This window comes from Bufo gargarizans, chromosome 10 (genome assembly GCF_014858855.1).
Source record: "Bufo gargarizans isolate SCDJY-AF-19 chromosome 10, ASM1485885v1, whole genome shotgun sequence".
Taxonomy (NCBI): Eukaryota; Metazoa; Chordata; class Amphibia; order Anura; family Bufonidae; genus Bufo; species Bufo gargarizans.
In genome coordinates, this window is record NC_058089.1 from 47,072,243 (window position 1) to 47,092,557 (window position 20,315).

At 51.9% G+C, this 20,315-nt stretch overlaps 1 protein-coding gene across 4 annotated transcripts in view; it reads right to left on the minus strand.

The window, feature by feature from the left end:
* Nucleotides 1-1,455: 1,455 nt before the first annotated feature.
* Nucleotides 1,456-20,315, minus strand: part of CKAP5 (cytoskeleton associated protein 5) — a 68,133-nt gene continuing 49,273 nt past the window's right edge. For 3 of the 4 annotated variants that reach the window (XM_044270232.1, XM_044270228.1, XM_044270229.1), the window contains 11 exons: nt 8,661-8,834; nt 7,403-7,523; nt 6,870-7,049; nt 6,571-6,758; nt 6,409-6,484; nt 4,948-5,136; nt 4,676-4,813; nt 4,430-4,513; nt 4,194-4,353; nt 3,966-4,120; nt 1,456-2,163 (listed from right to left, as the gene is read on the minus strand). In XM_044270232.1, the coding sequence (XP_044126167.1) occupies nt 1,915-2,163; nt 3,966-4,120; nt 4,194-4,353; nt 4,430-4,513; nt 4,676-4,813; nt 4,948-5,136; nt 6,409-6,484; nt 6,571-6,758; nt 6,870-7,049; nt 7,403-7,523; nt 8,661-8,834 (1,714 nt within the window). In that variant the 3' untranslated portion in view covers nt 1,456-1,914. The remainder of the gene's footprint in view (nt 2,164-3,965; nt 4,121-4,193; nt 4,354-4,429; nt 4,514-4,675; nt 4,814-4,947; nt 5,137-6,408; nt 6,485-6,570; nt 6,759-6,869; nt 7,050-7,402; nt 7,524-8,660; nt 8,835-20,315) is intronic. The other variant, XM_044270231.1, reaches the window with a different exon arrangement.

Consider the following 20,315-nt stretch of genomic DNA (forward strand, 5'->3'; position numbering starts at 1 on the left):
GAACACATGATTTTTGAGATTAAACAAAAATGTAAAAAAGCAAACTATACATATTTCCCACTGAATAACCTGTTAAGTTTGGGTTATTTTGGTTGCATGTAGTTTTATTTAAACTTTTATCTAAAGCACAACGGAAAAAAAAAAAAATGTATAAAATACTTGAAGTTTAAAATCTCAGGTTTATAATCCCATTAAGGAATTACTGTCTTACAAAATTATTTTCCTGTTTGTATGAGCGTACAATCCCATTTCATGACATGGTCAGACTACAGCAATGAAAGGGTTAACCATGGGGCTTGGAACTACCTCAAATCCATGGGGCTTGGAACTACCCTGTAAAGAAATGCCTATTCTTGTCCGCAGCTGCGGACAAGAATAGACATGTTCTATCTTTTGCGGACCGGAAGTTCGGGGCCGCGCTCCACAAATGCAGAAAGCGGAGAGCACATAGTGTGCTCTCCGTTTCACGTCCGGGCCCATAGAGAATGAATGGGTCCGCACCCGTTCCGCAAAAACATAGAACATGTTCTATCTTTCTGTGGAACGGAAGCACTCCGTAGTGCTTCAGAATCAATTTGCGGACCCATTGAAGTGAATAGGTTCACATCCGTGATGCGAAATGCCCACAGAACAGCACCAGTGTATTGCAGATCTGCAGGAGTCCTAAAGGAAGTCATTTATGACTAGATATACGCCACTTTTTGATGTATATCTGTCGCCAATCCGGTTGCAAAGGATATTTGCGGCCGAATCAGACTTCCTCCACCCCATTTAAAAAAAATTAAAAAAATAAATAAAAAGGGGCGTAGCAAGGATGGGCTAGTCCGTCTCATTTATTATATTCTACACCAGTATTTGGCATAGAAAATTATTTAAATCTACGCCAACAAGGGAGCCGGTGTAGATTTAAGGCTGCATGCTGCTTGATGCGCCTAAGTAGAGGCCGGTGCCGCTACAAAACTTAGGCGCAACAAGCGCCATCGCAGGGGAACTAAGACTGGCGTCTAAAATACCGGTCTTAATAAATGACCCCATAAGAGCTTACACCAGTCTTTAAAAAAAGGTGTCCCTCTAGACCAGGGATGTCAAACTCGTGGCCCTCCAGCTGTTGCAAAACTACAACTCCCATCATGCCTGGGCATACTACAGCTATCAGGGAATGATGGGAGTTGTAGTTTTACAACATCTGGAGGGCCATGAGTTTGACATCCATGCTCTAGACAGTACTATAAAAGTTAAACCCAAGATTTATCAATCACATACTCCGAAGGAATAGTTTTAAAATGAGACAAATTTTTATTATGACGGCCCATGAAAACGAAATGCCAAACTTTACGGCTCTGAGAAAGAGAGCTAGTGGCTAGATGGAGGTGCAAGGCCTTTGGATTAGTTACTGTAATGTACAGGTCCAAAAATCACTGGAGCAACTGAAGGACGGCATCGTTTACAATGTAGTCACTTATGTCAAACTTTATTTACAAAAACATTTTCATGCCATGCCTTACGATTCCATACAGAATCAGCGATCCACTGCTTTATGTTAAATTAAAAGCAAGTCAAAAAACAGCCACGGAGCTACAAATATAAGAGCCATGGAAATGGACGATTAAAACCAGACCAAAAAAAAAAAAAAAAAAAAAAAAAAAAAAAAAAAAAGCGTAACGTTAGGCATAGAACAGGAAGACAGTCTGTACACTAAAACACACAGGAGAGTTAGAACAGATATATGTATGTACAAATACTCAGCCACGGTAGATATCACCCCCCCCCCCCCCCCCCAACAAAGAAATGCACAGTATGATACATAAAACGATAGTTTACAATAGGCCTAGACAGAGCCACTGAGCCATAGACTAGACTCCTAAAGAGTGCAGACAGGAAGAGACTGCAGCACAAGGCTTAAGTGCGGGCAAATCACTTCCGACTGCTTTTAATTCTTTCCAGTCTCTTTTTCAAGTCGTCAATGTTTGTTGTAGTGGCCGAGGAAGAAGTGGACGATGTGGTGCTGGCGTGAGTTTGGTTGGAGTCCAGATCCAAGTGCTGAAACTGCTCCCTCGATTCCCGGAGCTGGGAGAGCTTGCTGTGCAGCATGTCTGTGGAGGACACCACTGACGGAGTAGAGGTCTTCGAGAGCAGGGAGCTGAGCGGAGGCCTCTCATCGTGCTGGAACAGGGCATAGCATATGGGATAAAGGTGAACAATTATGAACAGGTCACGTTAAAGGGGTATTCCGATTGCTGCAGAGCGGCTGGTTACATGCACACGGCTGTTCCTTTCTCTTCAGGGGGTATAGGTAGGACCCACACCGATCTAATAGCTATCCTATATACTGTTGATAGGGGATAACAACTGGAACACCCCTTTAAGCATAGTCTAAAAGTCAGAAGCTCCTTTACAGAATTTCAAACATGGGAGATACAAACTGCTGTGGAGGCCCCATCCCTATATATTCTAGAGACATGTCAAAAGGATTTTCACTGTAAGGGTCCATTCACACATCCGCAACACAGACACCGGCCATGTTCGTTCTGCATTCTGCGGCCGGCACTATGAATAGAAATGCCTTCCGCAGACAGACAAGAATAGGACATGTTCTATTTTATTTCTTTGCGGGGCTGCGGAACAGAAGTGCGGATGTGAGCAGCACACTGCTGTCTGCATATTTTGGCGGCACCATTGAAAATTAATGGGTCCGCACCAGTTACGCAAAATTGCGGAACAGATGCAGACTCATTTTGCGGACGTGTGAATGGACCCTTATACTCATTTACATATTCAAACCAGGTGTCAGTGCTGCCAAGAAACATGTAATATACTTGAGAATATAATCCTAAGCCACCTTTCTGGAAGGTTACATGTGGAAAATCCGTGGCACACAGTATAATATCTACAAATAACTGTCCAGTAGTGTCGAATCCACCACAAATTCTCTATTTTAAGCAAGAGAAAGGCCATGCTGAAGAAAATCTGCCCCCGGCGAGCTCCCTATCCAGCTAGTCGCAGACACATAGCTGTGGGTCACCTGATTAAAAATAGTTTTTTATTGAGTCGAGGCTCCATTCCTAAGCTATGACATTTTAATATGCAAGCAAGGGCATGTCCCTGGCAATCAAAGCAGCCAGGTAGGGTCTGGCAATCGAAAGTAGTGGTGCTTGGGTGCAACAAGAGCAACTGTGATGCCCTCATTGCGCCAAAGGCTTAATTTGCATATTAAGACGACATACAAGTCAGGAACGGAGTCTTGGAAGAGGAGAAGCACAGCTATGGGTCTATGAAAATTATTGGATCAAGAGTGATGTCCTTTGTCTAGAAAAATCGCTTTTATTAGTATGGCAATTACCTGAGTAAGGTGCCCAAGGGGCTGTCCCTCCAGCCGTTGGTGCCCAGCCGCGCCCCTTCTCCTGGAGCCCAGCACCACCCCCACTGCTAATTTATTCACTCCTCATTGCTGGCTGGCGCATGTGCAGTGCATCCTGTGAGGCAGATTCCAGGCGCTGACAAGATTTCCAGTACTGAGTTCAGTCAGTCAATGGAGACAAAACTGAACAGAACGGAATGCTCCAAAATGCATTCCGCTTAGTTGCGTTCCCAGACCGGAGAGCAAACCACGTGTTGTATTTTGCTTTCCCTCCTGAGAAACTGATCAAGACTGATCCGTCATGACCCCCTATGCAAGTCAATGGGGAGGGATCAGTTTTCTCTGCCACAATAGCAAAACGGATCCATCCCCAATTGACATTTAACTGAGTTCATGTCGGATCGGTCTTGTCAATGTTAAAGACAATACAACCGGATCAGTTCATAACTGATGCAGATGGTTGTATTATCAGTAACGGAAGAGTTTTTGCTGAACACAGCAGAAACGCTAATGTGAAACTACCCTTAGATTAACAATTTTTAAAGTATGTGAATAGCTAGCCTTCCATATATAAAAAACAAAACAAAAAACCTTATATAGTATTTACCTTTGCATTATCAAGCCCACACCTCTGGCGCAGTATTTTCAGCCTCTCCAGGTAGACAGAAGGTCCCACTTCCTCTCCATTAGCATTTGTAGCAGGTGGAGCGCTGCTGGTCACTGCTGGTTGATTATTTATCTCTGTCACGGGTAAAGTGATACCTGTCAAATACAGCAGCCCGTCAGATCATGTACAAAAACGGCAACCACATGAAGACACCTAAAAAGGACTTGCCTGCAGATGAGGTGATGCGAGTCTTCCCTTCCCTCTCCATCTCAATGAGCCGGAGACCACGTTCCACATAGCTCTGGAAGAACTGGGAGGAGTTCTTGAGGAAGGGCTCAATGTCTGCATCGGAATATTTCTTCTTGTACTCGTACAGCTCTGCCAAACCCTAGGGAGGTAGATGGAACCATTAAACACAAGGTCCTGCTGCTTTTCAAACAGTAACTTAATAACAGGGTACTCACCTCCTTTGTGTTCTCTTTGGATCCAATCTTCTTGAAAATCTCAGCAAGGAAGTCACTAACATTTGCTTTTGAAACCTTTTCCTCCTTGGGAAAATGCAAAAACAAAAACACTAAGTCCAAAAAAAAATAATCACAGACTGGTCTACATATAGTATTTTAGCATACTACCCTGCCCAATCTATAGCGGCTTTATATAAGGCACAGAACTATATCTAATCTGTCCATTATCGCTGAACACCATCTCACCGTGCGGGATGCTCCTTTCTCTGTCTCCTTGTCGGACTTTGAGCTAGTGCCATCCATGGAGTGCTTCATTACCCTCAGTAGATGAGCTTCCAGCTCAGACTCATGCTTGTTCTCAATCATGCTCAGATGATCCATGATCTGGAAACAACAAGGACAATTCTAACTGTTACCCACATTAATGCATTGTGCACCTAGAACAGGACGGCATGCAACAATTTTCAGCTAAAAGTCCCAAAAATGATCACTTTATCGTCATGATCCCAATTTCTTACCTTCGGGCCTTTCAGTTTGCACAGAGTGTGCAGCAAAGTTTTTAGGGTCCTCATTGGCAGCTCACCCTTGTGCTGCTTTAGCTTCTCTTTGGGCAGGACCCTCATAAAATTATGGATATCCAGCAGAATTCTGTCCAGATTTATATTATTGATGGCTTCTGGGATGAGTCGAATCATCCGCCACAGACACTGCAAGTAGAACGACGGACCATGACCAAGCTGAACAGCAGCATGATACATAAACCAACACTGGGGAGGGGGGGGGCAAATCAGTTTATTCACTTTGCTCGTTTAGTGAAAAAAAAAAAAGTGTCATTCAGGACAAAATGCCCAGCTGCCAGTCTACCATTACAGCCTCATAAAATGATGGCATATTGATAGGACAGGTCTTCATTATAGTGTGTGGTCAGACGTCTTGGACCCCACCAATCCAGAGAATGAAGGTTTTGCAGAACTGAGTCTCTGCTTTGGTCACCAAGGAAAATACCAGTTGGACGAAGTTATCACTAAGGATAACCATTAGACTGGCAAGGACCCAACTGCTAGGATCTATACAGATTACGAGAATGCAGGCCCCAAACCCAAATAAATGGAGCAACAGATTGGGCATATGCCCAATGCCAGTCCATCTCTATGAGTCTAGCAGAAATAGCTGAGGACCTTTCACTAATATACAAACTCAAAACTAACTCTATCTGTGGGCAGAGCGGCGCCCAGGGGTCCCCCTGCACTTACTAGTATGCCTGGGCGCCGCTCCGTTCGCCCGGTATATGCTCTGCTGTCTCAGCTCCGTCTGTTGTATTGGACTGATTTTTTTGTAGGAGGCGTGTCCCTTGCTGTAGTGCTGGCCAATCGCAGCGCACAGCTCATAGCCTGGCTATGAGCTGTGCGCTGCGATTGGCCAGCACTGCAGCAAGGGACACGCCTCCTACAAAAAAAAAAAAAAAAAATAATCAGTCCAATACAACAGACGGAGCTGAGACACCGGAGCATATACCGGGCGAACGGAGCAGCGCCCAGGCATACTAGTAAGTGCAGGGGGACCCCTGGGCGCCGCTCTGCCCACAGGTATAGTTAGTTTTGAGTTTGTATATTAGTGAAAGGTCCTCTTTAAGTGCCAATGACATAGGTGATCTGATCTAATGGATAAGGAATAATGTCACCGAACAGGAATACCTCAGTCTTTCCCAGCACAACAGGCCACCTCCTGTGCAGGAAAATTAAGTGCAGCCCCATTCTAGTGCAATACAGTTACCCTAAACAGCTGAGAGTTATTGTGCAGGGAAAAATTAAAGCCACAGTGTTATATCTCAGGATTGGATGGGGGCCCCCAGAGCTCGAACTCCCACCTGTCAGATTTATACCACTCCTAGTGCCATGTCATTGCTTTAGGAAATAGGAGTACCCCATTTGATGCAGTGCCAACCAGGAGTGCCATTTGTCCAAACTAAAGAACCTTACCTTCATGACTAGTTCAGAGAACTTGGGCGAGCTGGCTGTAGCAAGAAGACTGTCCTGAAGAAGCAGCAGAAGAGCACTGCAAGGACAAATATATGGGTTGCGATAAGAAGAAATTCTCCCCCCTCATATAATGCGCGGTCATTAGAAACCATGAATATGTACCTCAATATATTAGTCTGGTCTGACTTCTCTAGCACTTTAACCACGAGGAGGTTGACTGAACGCACCACTTGCTGTCCCTCTTCTAGATCTTCCCCCCTTGTGTCAAGCATTAGGGTGATGAGACCGTGCATCAAGTCCTTCAGGACCCCTGTGGAAGCTTCCCGAGCTAGACTCTCCATTTGAAAGAGCTAAAAAAAAAAAAAAAAAAAAAAAATATATAAATTGGGTGAAAATTAATTTCAGAAAGATCAGGGTGAAAAGCAGAGATCAAAAAAATCCCATGAACTGCATTATTTTACCGAAATCATGTTTCCAATGATGCAACTGTAGAGACGAATAATATCATCTTTGTCCAGCCGCTCATCTGCCATATGGGTGTTGTACACCAGCCGGAGCTGCATAAAGGTGGCAATCAAAAATTGATCTATGTGACCTGACATGGCTTCTGCCTTATCCTCCTGACGCAAGACTTCATCAATCTGGGGAAAAAAACAAAAAAAAACTATTTTAATTGAATCTTACATTAAAAGGGGTTGGCCAAGTGGTAAATGTCTTTCAATAGTTTATTAGGGCGTCACATCTTTATATCACATCAAAACATTCCTCCAACACACAGCAGAAGGCACCAAGGTGCCCATGTGATCACCCAGCACTGCGTCCATAGGGCACAAAATGGCGGTGACAATTCACCTACCAGATTGCATTCTGTGCCATCAGATTCTCTGAGGGGGCAAGTGACATACAGATCTGTGTAACAATGGATTAGGGGGCATTGAAAAACATTTTTTAGCTCCTTTATAATTTGCACACACTACACCAAAGTAATGATTACCTGAGCCAGTGCTTGTATACTGGTGTTGATATCACCACTAGCAACTTGAGAGATCACAAAATTGATTGTGGAAGCAGTATTACTATGCATGTCGTCAAAGTGGGGGGATACAGCCCGAATCCTGTGGGAAACATGCAACAGTCAAATACTGAATAAGGGCTCATTCACACAACAGAATTGGTGTCAGCAACTGTTCCACAATTTTGCAGATCCATTCATTTCTACGGGGCCGCAAAAGATGCAGACAGCACACCCTGTGCTTTTCGCATCTGTACTTCCGTTCCACGGCCCCGCAGATCGTTTGCGATTGCGGACAATGGGCATTTCTATCATAGGGCTGGCGGACCGTAAAACATATGGTTGTCTGAACGAGCCCCAAGAATGCAGAGGTGGATGTTAGTCAGATGTTACTGTAGCACCCTGCCATCTTTGAATTCCTTTTTTGATTGTGGCATCTAACAGCGTAAATGCATAGTATCCAAGTGCTTTCCAATCACAGTAGTGCAGGGAAACCATGTTTAAATTGTGGTTTCCATTTTATACAGCGATTGCATATTGCTACCTCCCCGGAGAATCAGAGGGTTGCTGGTTTTGTGCTGCATCACAATCTAAGTTTTCCCTGCCCAGCATTGCTGCAAGCCAACAGGCTGGGCAGGAATCTGGGACAGTTCTAAGGGTAGGACCATGTGTCATGGCTGCGCTGCAATTGTGTACAGCGCAGCCATATGAGCAGCAGTGGGCTCTAATTAAACTAAACTAATTAAAGACGGCGCAGTTTAGAAAGTCTGCATGGTAAATGACCACAGCCATTAAAAGGGACCTGTCATATCAAGTTCTAAATCCACTGGCCAATGCTATACGAGTGCTGGTTGCCACAAACGCTTTGTGCTACTTCGGCATGTGCCCCCATTGTGGAGTAGTTACAGTACCCTTATTTATGCAAATTAGTCCACGAGTGCAACAAGGGCTTTGCATGCAAGACTCGGCTCCTTTTCATTCCAGACCGCACCCCCACCACTGACCAGGCCAGACAGATGACATACCCAAGCCTGGCCCTTGATTCTCAGACGTTGGACCCCTTTCTGATCACTTCTTATAAACACTTGCATATCTATCCTAGTGGAAATACCCCCTTTAAATGCAGAAATGTTGCCAAAAAAGTTGTCAGATATTTCTACTGAAGGTGAACTAAAGACGCAACCAAACTTGCTCATCCAAAGCCACAAGTCAACAACTGAAGCAGAATACAGCAACTTACTTTGGTTCTGGGATTAGGACTGGTTCGAAGATCTCATCCAGCTTGTGCTGAACTAATGCCGGCATCTCGCACCTCACCGTGCCATTATCATTCTCAATTTCATCCAAATCCAACTGGAATTCTCTGGGAACTGAATGAGTTGGTTCCGGGTGTCCTCCCATGTTTCGGGCTTGACTGTAGAGAAGGAAGAGCCATTAAAAAAATAAAAAGCAATGTTTTGATGTGGTGCAATTCTACAATAAACACAAGTTTAGACATGAGATTTTGCATGCAGAAAGACCACATTAGTCTGCATGAATATGGAAAAGGTCTGAAATACCCATCTGCAAACTTATCTGACAGGTCTTCATGCATCCTAGTACTTACAGCCAATTACTCAGAACCACGGGCACGTCCTAACACAAAAGGGCATTGTCAAAAACCAAAAAACGAGATTTTTGTATAACTTACCAGTAAAATCTCTTTCTCGCTCTTTCCTTGGGGGACACAGAAGACCTTGGGTATAGCTCATCTCCATAGGAGGCGTGACACTAAGTGAAAACTGTTAAGCCCCTCCTCCACAGCTATACCCTCAGCCTGGAGAGAGAGACTGCCAGTTGCGTGTCCAAGCAGTGAGAAAAGGCAAAGTCCAACAAGGAACCAACAAGCCAACTACCCAACGGGTAACAAAAACTTGGAAACAGTACAGAGAAAAACAATGAATGGGTGGGTGCTGTGTCCCCCAAGGAAAGAGCGAGAAAGAGATTTTACTGGTAAGTTATACAAAAATCTCGTTTTCTCGCCCAGTTTCCTTGGGGGACACAGAAGACCTTGGGACGTTCAAAAGCAGTCCAAAAGGGGGAGGGACCACAGCACCAAGGTGAAGCACCCGAAAGGCATCAACGAACCGCCGCCCGCAAACCCAGGCGGGGCAGGCAGCATCTGCCAAAGTCAGAGTATGCACCCTGTAGAACTTGTCAAGGCGTGCAAGGTAGACCTGTGGCCGCCTTGCCCAAATGCATGGCCGAAGCCCAATGCCTCCGGCCCAGGAGGCACCGACCGCTCTGGTGAAATGAACGGTGACACCAAGACAGAACCCTGCCCTAGGTGCGGGAACCCCAGCAATAGCCAATCTGAGCAAGCGGAGGACAACCACCCTGGAGTCCGTCAACCCTATGCACAGACCTCCTGGAAACCCAAGAGGCCGAACATCTACAAGAGTCGGAGATCTCCAAGGAAAAAAACGGCAAGGCCCAAACAACGTCCAAATAGGTGAGGTGTTGAAGCGAAAGGCAAACACCACCTTCAGAAGGAAGGAAGGAAGGAACGAACGAAGAAAAACGGGATGTAGAACAGCCCTGTCCTGGAAAAGACAGAAGGCTCGTAACAAAAGAAGGGCCATTCCGGCACCCGTCAGAGAAACGACTGATACAGAACACAACCGTACCGGACAGAGGGGGTAGAGAGAACCTCTGTAACGGCCCCAAGGACAAGATTGGAGCGCCGAGAGCTCAGTATATAGTCCCAGGGCGGTACCGAAGGACAGTACAGAGGAACCAAAGAGCCACTCCGAGGAAGGAGGTCTTGGCAGGCCCAGAGGGCCGGGAACGCTGGAAGAGGAAGAACAGCGCCGACACTAGACACCCCAAGTAAACGACAGAACCATGGGGAGAGAAATTCAGAGTGGGGAATGCACAGCTCCCCACAGAACCCCATACAAAAAAACCCCAAGCCTTACGACAGATCCTGGACGAAACACAGCCAGGAGTGGACAGTAGCGAACCCGCTGGAGTCGCCTGGCAAGCGGGCGAAAACCCAATGTGATCAGGCGCAGACCAGTAACACGGGCAGAAGGGTCGACAAAACTAGCCCCGTCGGCCCTCGAACAACGTTGTCCCGTATCCACCCGAGTGGGGGAGCAGAGGACAGATGGAAAAAACCCAAAGGATCCGCCAGATACCAGGAGAAGACAGGCAAAAGTCCATGCTGATGTAACCACGTTGTACAGCCCCGGTGTGGGAGATCAAAGGACAATCTGGATCGAAAAAGGTAGTCCCCCCAAGTTATCAAGAAGGCAAGTCTACAGCAGGACCATGCAATCTGCACTCAGCGGGAGGACAGCACGCGGTAGACTCAGTAAATAGGCACACAGCTAATACAGCCAGTGTGAACCAGGGAGACAGCACGAGGCCAAAAGGAACACCGGAACCATCCACATGAACAACCATGCTCTCCCCAGAGGGGAGGACAGTGAAAGAACAGCCTCTGAAGTCCGGCGGGAAGCCACATCGGAGTGATCCGTACCGAGCGGGAGCCAAACAAAGCCGGCGAGATAAGGCAGCGGAGACAGAGGCCGGCATAACACCCTCCAACCGAAAGGAGGAGGGGAGGGCAACAGGGAAGCCATAGGCCAGCTGAAAAGCAGAACCCGCTACACTGAGAGACGCCCGGTCCACCGCCTCGCAGAAGGCGAATACCTTGGCGAACCCAAGGCGGAGGTCCTCCGGACCTGGGTAATCGAGCACCCAAGAGAAGTTGGGTGACCTTCCAGAGAATAGCAGCCCGAACCTGGCAGCAGATCAGACAGAAGCGCAGAGGCGCCAAGACGAAGGACTCATACCACACTGCATCCGAAGAGGAGGAAATTGCAGCAGGCAAGGGAATCGCAGTCCTGTACGAGCCAACGAAGAATTCGAGAGGCGCTGCAGACAACAGCACTCTCGAGCATGTGACCACTAGCGCAGGGGAACAATGCCGCGGGAGAACGAATGGGTACGCATCTAGGGACCACGAACACACCCCGGGCGGAAGGGCCACGAAAGGAATGAGTACCACCCAGCCAGGTGCAGTAGCGAACAAGTAGAGCCCGTCTACTGATAAAAAAGGTAGGTACCTTGAATACATTGGGCATTCATCTGCTGTTTGTTGGACACCACCTCAGGCCCACACAGTTGGACCGAATGAGCTCTTTAGAGAATAGTGCAAGGCTTGCTGGAAGCACCATATCCCAAGAGAAAAAAGTACATCTCAGGATAAAGGGGGGCATACGGACGAGCAGCCCCGTAAGCAGTGAGAAGGCCAACCCACCAATGGGAGGAGAAGGCATACACGGCCCAAACAACGGATAGAGCGCACAAGAAAGTCCGCCCACTGCAAAAATAGTCACTCAGCGAAGAATCAGCCAGAGTCCAACCGTAGCAATGGAAGTGCAAAGTGCAACCCGAAAGGTAGTCATGCACAAGACTAGCACGGCATGCGATGGAACGCAAACAGTCCGCCCAGAAAAGGGGGAAAATGTACCTGGCAACCACTGCAGAGGCCTGCCCAAAAAAAGGGGGGGATGCCAAGGCCAGAACCTACTCCGGAAAGGTAGGACATACCATACTCCGCCCAGAAGGGGGCCATGCCCATGGCCGCACATATCCAGCAGAACGCAGGAAGGTCCACTTTAGTGAAAGGGGGCATGCACAGGTTATTCTATCATTAAGTGATTGTGCAAAAAAAATCCACCCAACACCGAATGTCGTGAGAGTGCACCACTCCTCCAATGACGGGGGACGTGTACCAGTCCAGCACAGCATAAACAAGGACAGCCGTGGATCGTGTGAGCGTGCAAAATGCCGCCCATGGAATAATGGGGGGTTAAGCACAAGACCAGCACCGTATCCAATGGAAGTGCCAGCATTCCACCCAAGTTAGAGGGCAGGCTCCTGACCGGCAACGCATCCAGTGAGTGCAGTATTCCGCCCAGAAAAGGGGGTCATGCACATGGCCAGCCACGCATCCAGTGAGCGCCGCCATGGATGAGAGTGCACGTATGTCGCCTGAGGAAAGGAGACATGTCCATGGCCGGCAGCGAATCCAGTGAGAGTGCGGCACACCACCTACGGAAGGGGGGGTGGTCATGCAGATGGCCTGCAACGGATCCAGTGAGAGTGCAGTGTACCCATGAAAGGGGTTCACGCACACGGCCGGCACCGTATCCGGTGAAAGTGCAGTATTCCGCCTATGGAAGGTTTCATGCACATGGCCGGCAGCGAATCCAGTGTTCCGCCCATGGAAGGGAAACGTGCACAAGGCCGGCACCGTAACCGGGGAAAGTGCAGTACACCTCCTTATCCGGGGAGAGTGCAGTAGACCTCTCATGGAAGGGGTTCATGCACATGGCCAGCACCGTATCCGGTAAGAGTGCAATATTCCACTTATGGAAGGGTTCATGCACAAGCCGGCAGCGAATCCAGTGAGTGCAGCGTCCCGCCTGTGGAAGGGGGTCGTGCATATGGCCAACACAGCATCCGGCGAGAGTGCAGCAGTCCGCCTAGAAAAGGGGGATCATGCATGAGGCCAGGCCGCAGCCAGGGAGAGTGCAGTATTCCGCCTAGGAAGGAGGGTCATGCACCTGCAGCCACCAGAACTGGAGTGGGTGACGAAGTCTGGTCAGAAAAATGGATTTTTTGTACTCACCGTAAAATCCTTTTCTCGTATTAGGCATTGGGGGACACAGCACCATGGGTATATGCCCAGCTGCCACTAGGAGGCTGACACTAGAAACAAAAAAGTGTTGGCTCCACCCAGGTGGGCTATACCCCTCTGCTAGAGCCAGAACAACTCAGTCAGTACCAAAAGCAGTAGGAACGCCACACCTGAACCAAAAAGAAACGGAGTGCCAACAAGTCTTGAACTGGGGAACCCGACAACCACAAGCAAACGCCGGAACCACGAACAAGAACAGATGCTCCAAGGAAAGGGAGGGATCTGTGTCCCCCAATGCCTACTACGAGAAAAGGATTTTACGGTGAGTACAAAAAATCCATTTTTCTCGTGCGTGGCATTGGGGGACACAGCACCATGGGACGTCCCAAAGCAGTCCCTGAGGGAGGGAAGAAGATCGCCAGACGGCAACCTAAAGCACCGCTGCCTGCAGAACCTTACGCCCCAGGCTGGCATCAGCAGAAGCCAGGGAATGAATGTGGTAGAATTTGGCAAAAGTGTGAACTGACGCCCAGGTGGCGGCCCGGCAAAGCTGGGCAGCCGAAGCCTGATGACGCACCGCCCAGGAAGCTCCGACTGCCCTAGTCGAATGAGCGGTCAACCTGGAAGGGGGAGCGCGACCCTTCGCGGCGTAGGCCTCCTTGACAGCCGACCGAACCCAGCGAGAGATGGTGGCCTTGGAGGCAGGCAGACCTTTACGAGGACCCGCCGGAACCAGGAAAAGAGAATCCGAACGACGGAAGGGTTCCGTGAGGCGAAGGTACCAGCGGAGAGCCCGAACAACATCCAGGCAATGGAGAGACTTCTCCCGAGGGTGAGAAGGATTAGGGCAGAAGGAAGGAAGGATAATCTCCTCATTGATGTGAAACGGGGTGACAACCTTAGGGAGAAAAGAAGGAACGGGACGCAAAACGACCTTGTCCCGATGGAACACCAGAAAAGGCGACCGGCAGGAAAGCGCCGCCAGTTCGGAAACCCGACGGATAGAGGTGATAGCCACAAGGAAGGCAACCTTAAATGACACAAACGACAGAGAGATGTCTGCCAAGGGCTCAAAGGGAGAGGACTGAAGAGCATCAAGAACAAGATTCAGGTCCCACGGCTCCACCGGAGGACGAAAAGGAGGGGCTCGGCGAGCGACACCCTGCAGAAAAGTCTTAACCTGAGCCCGCGTGGCCACAGAACGTTGAAAAAGGACCGAAAGGGCAGAAATCTGCCCCCTGAGAGAAGCCAGGCGAAGCCCCTTATCAAAACCAGCCTGAAGAAAGGCCAGAATATTAGGGACCGAAAAAAGGAGAGGACGAGAACGTGCGGACTCGCACCAAGCAAAATACGCCCTCCAGGTCCGATAGTAAATACGGGCCGACTGGGGCTTCCGAGCGCGAAGCATCGTCTGAACGACAGAGTCCGAGAGACCACGGGCCTTCAGGATCGCGGTCTCAACAGCCACGCCGTCAAACGAAGCTGCGGTAAATTCGGGTGGAACAGAGGGCCCTGCGAAAGGAGATCGCGACGCAGGGGAAGACGCCATGGAACGTCGGCGAGCAGGAACACGAGATCTGCGTACCACGCCCTGCGGGGCCAATCTGGGGCCACCAGAATCGCCGGCACCCGGGCCGCCTTGAGACGCTTGAGCACTCGAGGCAGAAGAGGGATGGGCGGAAAGAGATACAGAAGGTCGAACTGGGACCAAGGCAGAACCAGGGCATCGACCGCAAGAGCTTGCGGATCCCTGGACCGCGCAACATAGCGCGGAAGTCTGTGATTCAGGCGAGACGCGAAGAGATCCACGTCCGGAACTCCCCACCGGAGACACAGTTGATGAAACACTTCCGGGTGGAGAGACCATTCGCCCGGGTCGACGAGCTGACGACTGAGAAAGTCTGCCGCCCAATTGTCGACCCCGGGAATGTGGACGGCGGAGAGAACGGGAACGTGTTCCTCCGCCCATCGCAGGATCTGAGAGGCCTCTCGCAGGGCCATCACGCTCCTGGTGCCCCCCTGATGATTCAGATAAGCCACGGCGGTGGAGTTGTCCGTTTGAATCCGGATCGGGAGGCCGCGCAGACGGGAAGTCCAGTGCGACAGTGCTAAGAAAATCGCCCTGAGTTCGAGAACGTTGATCTGCAGGGAAGATTCCTGAACAGACCACAGACCCTGAACCGTAAGGGACTCGAACACCGCTCCCCATCCCGAGAGGCTGGCATCGGTCGTGATCACGCGCCAACTGGGGGGGAGGAAGGACCGGCCCAGGGACACCGTCCGGGGAAGCAACCACCAGGAGAGATCCAGACAAACCTGAGGAGGGAGACGAACGAGGCGCTCGAGACCCTCCGGGGACTTGTCCCACCTGGACAGGATGAACATCTGCAGGTCCCGAGAGTGGAATTGGGAATAAGGAATGGCTTCGAATGAGGCCACCATCCTCCCCAGGACGCGCATACACGTCCTGATGGTCAGAGAGGACGGCCTGCGGAGAAGATGTACCCCCGCATGAAGAGAAGACACCTTCTCCGGGGGAAGGAACACCCGCCCGAGGCGAGTATCGAACAGCATTCCCAGAAAGAGCATCTTCTGGCGTGGGACAAGGGAGGACTTGGAGTGGTTGACAAGCCACCCGAACCGAGCAAGAGCCGAGAGGGTGATGCTCAGGCTGGACAGATTGTCCTCGGGAGACGGGGCCCGAATCAGAAGGTCGTCCAGGTAAGGCACCAGGGCGACCCCCCTGGCACGAAGAAGAGCCACTAGGGGAGCTAACACCTTGGTGAAAACCCTTGGTGCGGAGGCCAGACCGAAGGGAAGGGCTACAAATTGGAAATGAAGCGAACCCACCGCGAAGCGAAGGAACCTTTGATGGGAGAGGGCGATGGGAACGTGGAGATAGGCATCCTGAATGTCGACCGACGACAGGAACTCGCCCAACTCCAGGGAGGCGATCACGGACCGGAGGGACTCCATGCGGAAATGACGGACCCGGACAAACCGATTGAGCGCCTTCAGATCCAGGATAGGACGGAGTGAGCCGTCCTTTTTGGGGACGGTGAACAGGTTCGAGTAGAAGCCCCGAAAACGTTCTGACTCTGGAACCGGAACGATGACCCCCAGAGCGCGCAGGGAATGAATGGCCTGAAAAAAACTGTCTGCCCGGGCGGGAGACATGGGGGGGGACGTCAAGAAGAACCGACTGGGTGGGAGGTCGGTGAATTCGATTTTGTACCCCGAAGAGACCACCTCGAGAACCCAAGCGTCTTCTACGTTTGCCCGCCAAACATCCCGAAAGACGAGCAGGCGCCCTCCCACCATGACGGGGATCGAGTCATGCTGAAGGAGGCTTAGTGGGCTGGGGACGAGCGGGCTTGGGTTTGGCGTGCCAAGAGGGCCTGGACTTGAAGGAAGGCCTGGAAGGCTTCTTGTCAGATCGGGCAGGAGGGGCCCGAAAGGACCGAAAGGACTGCGTCCGGGAGGACGATCCGGGGAAACGACGGCGGCGAGGCTGATTCTGAGGAAGAAGAGAACTCTTACCTCCAGTGGCCTCGGAGATGAGCTCCTCTAAGCGTTTCCCAAAGAGCTTTCCACCAAGAAAGGGAAGAGAGATAAGAGCCTTCTTAGAGGCGGCGTCCGCCGCCCAGGAACGAAGCCAGATGGTGCGGCGGATAGCCACAGAGTTGGCGGCCGCGCGCCCAGAGCGGCGAGCCGATTCCATAGAGGCGTCACAAAGAAACTTGGAGGCCTGATAGATCTGGGAGGCAAGCACTGCCAAGTCCCCCTGCTCAGAGTCAGCAGGTAAAGCACGGAGAAGCTGCTTTGCCCAAACGGCGCATGCCTTGGCGACCCAAGAGGCGGCAAACGCAGGACGGATGGCGGCGCCCGCTGCGATGAAAACGGACTTGGCCAAGGAGTCGACCCGTTTATCAGCGGGATCCGACAAGGAAGCCGCATCAGCCAGGGGAAGCGTAGTAGCCTTCGCCAGACGAGCGACCTGAGGATCCACCAGGGGGGGCATCGTCCAGAGATTGACCGAATCCTCAGAGAAAGGATAAGGAACATCAGAAGCCTTGGTGAGATGAAGGCGCCGATCAGGGTGACGCCATTCCCTGGCAAGGAGAGCGTCCAGATCCTCGTGATTGGGAAAAACCACAGTGGACCGCTTAGAGCGTCGGAAGGACACTGCCTCCATGGAGGAGGACGAGGGGACATCCTGCACGTGGAGTGCGTCCCGCACGGCTCTGATGAGATCCTGCACTGCTGCCGACATCGCCGAACACCGCTCAGATTCAGAATCTGAAGCGGAGGAGTCCCCAGGAGCGGCGGAAGCGGCTGAAGAAGAAATCTCACCGGACTCAGACCTAGCCGGGGAGTGATCCGGGGAAACTGAGGAGGAGTGAGACCCAGCCGAGACCGTACGTGGTCGTTTGCGGGACCGAGAGCCGGAGCGAGGCTGGGAACTGTCGCCAGGCGTATCACCAGCGGTAGAGGCCCTGCCAGAGGCGGCCGCAATCTGGGCAGGGAGACTGTCCAGAGACTGCGCCAGGGATTGGGAGAGGCTAGCAAGGCTACCTATGGCCTGGGACAGGGTAGCAGCCCATTCCGGGAGAACCGACAAGGTAGAGGCCGCAGGAGCGGACTGGGCGGGCCCGGGGGTGAGGCACTGCACACAGAGGGACGTAGGCTGGCCGCATGGGAACTTCCTGCTACACACAGAGCAGGCGTAATGAGTGGAAATGGCGGCAGGGGGAGTGGGGGCCTGACCAGAGGAAGACATGATGGCCTCTCGGTGGTGGAACCTGAAAAGAAGAGGAAGGAGTCAGCCAGAGGCTGCCTACCACGACCAATGGTGCTGTGTCCCAGAAAAAACCGAAGCTGGAGGATCCGGAGCGCACAGAGTGAGGACGCACGCGGCCGCACAGCTCAGGCAGAAGAGAGAGAGAGAGCGTCCGGCAGAAGAACCGCCCCCCTAGCAGCCCGCGCTGGCGCAGGATTGGGCGGAAAGAAGAGAGGCCTCCGGAGGAACGCCCACAAGGGGAGAGGCAGAGAGGAAGCCCGGGAAGCCCAGGAGGCGGAGACGACGCCCGCCCACGTGACCGCGGCCTAGGCCAGGCAAAAGCCGCGGCCTCTAGTATGCCAGGGTGCCGCCGGAGGAGAAAAGCGCCGCCGCCGGCAGGCCCCCGCCCGCCAGCGCAGGAGGCGGAAGCGGCTAACAAACAGCCAGCGCCGAGGGAAGGCAGAGGAGGGGACACAGCCACCGAGGTAGGGAGAGCGAGGGCCGAAACCGGCCGTCTTAAAGGGGCCGACACCATTAAAAAAGGCTCCAGAATGGCGACCCCCCTGAGAGGAGAGCGGGGGAGACCCCAAGAAGGAGAGGTGCCCCCCCCCAAAGGCCCAGCTTACTAAGTGGAGGTGGGGGGGTGGGGGAGGGGGTTGGGGCTGAAGCACATACTCACCCTCCGATTAGTTCAGGCGCAGCATGACCACCCCCTCGGCGGACTCAACACGGAAACCGTGGGTCCGCCGGAATCCACTGCGGAAGCAGGTCACGTTGGGGACTGGGTGGCTGCAAGGTACCGAGTACGCGCCCGCAGGGGGACAACTAAGGTGGAACACGATGGAGCCGCCCCTGCTACCTGTAGAGGAAAAAATTAAAAGAAATAAAAATAAAAATAAAAGATAAAAAATTAGCAGAAAAAGGACCTGCTAGCAGGTCATGTCTGCCTCCTACGGACACTAGAACTAGACTGAGTTGTTCTGGCTCTAGCAGAGGGGTATAGCCCACCTGGGTGGAGCCAACACTTTTTTGTTTCTAGTGTCAGCCTCCTAGTGGCAGCTGGGCATATACCCATGGTGCTGTGTCCCCCAATGCCACGCACGAGAAAAAAATCTGCATGCACTTGGCCAGCGCCGAATCCCGGGCGAGGGCAAGAAAAAAACCGCCTGGGAGGCGCCGCGGCCGGGGAACACGACACACCGCCTAAGAGAGGGGGGCATGCATACAGACAGCAGTACTGAATGATGAGGCTCCCGCATCCTGCGCAGCCCACAAGTCCAGTTATTTAAAACAAAATAATAGTATTTTTTTTTTTTTTTTTTATTATTATTATTTTTATTATCATTATTATTTATTTATTAATATTACAGCCTCCCTGAGGCAGAAAGGGGGCCACCATACAGGGGCACAGGTCGTACAGGCCCTCAGGAGCCGGCCAGTACCCCAAGGGTTAACCGGCATCTGGCCTGGGGGCGGCGCAGCGAACCCCTGGGGGTGGGGGAACCTCCAGGCGGGAAGAATCCGCGCCTGGAGAGTTCCCGCCCCCCCCCCAGAGGCCAGAATGTTGCGGCCTAGCAGGCCGTGAAGCCGGGGCCTAAATTTTTGCGTCGCCCGGCTGACCGGGGCCGCAAGTATTTAAAGTATCGGCCGGGCCTAAGCCGGCCGCGGGAGCACCCGTACCGGTCGCGGGTGCCCAACCCGAGCGCCGGAAGTGCGCAGCAGGCCGCTAAACAAACTATGCAGCGCCCCGGCCGGCCGCGCCGCCATGGATGAGAGAATGCACCGACGGCCGGCCGGGACCCGTTGGAACACAGCACTATCCAATGCCGGCTGCGGGAGCCCACCCGGCAGCCGGGAGAATCAGGGACCCGAGAGGAGCGTGAGGTGCGGCCCAGTAGGCCGCGATGTCTGGGCCCAAAGTTGCGGCGTCCGGCCAACCGGACGGATGGTCGGCCGGCCCAGTTATAGCATAGTGCGCACATGCAATGCAGACCGCGGGTGCTCACCCCGCGGCCCGGAAAAGTCAGGGGCCCGAGGAAAGAGCACCGGATGGTGCGGGCCAGCAGGCCGCGAAGCCTGGACTAAATTTTGGCTGCGCCCAGGATTACCCATGCCGTCAGGAGCGGCAGCAGGTCCTGAGCAGCGCACCGGTAAGCGCCCCCTCTTCGGTATGATCTATGGCGGGAGAGAGAGGGAGCAGATTGCCGCCTTGCGGCACCCCAGGGACCACCCTAGGTCCAGCAGGGCCACCCTATAGCCACTCTGCTATAAGAGACAAACATATTAAAACTGTCTTAGGTAAAGCAATGGGTAATGCCTAAACCTTGCACCTCTCCGCTCTCGGATAGGCTACCAGTATGGGGGGTCAGTCACGCAGGAGACCGGGGAGGGAGGGGACGTAGGGCTGGAGAAGCCACTCTCTC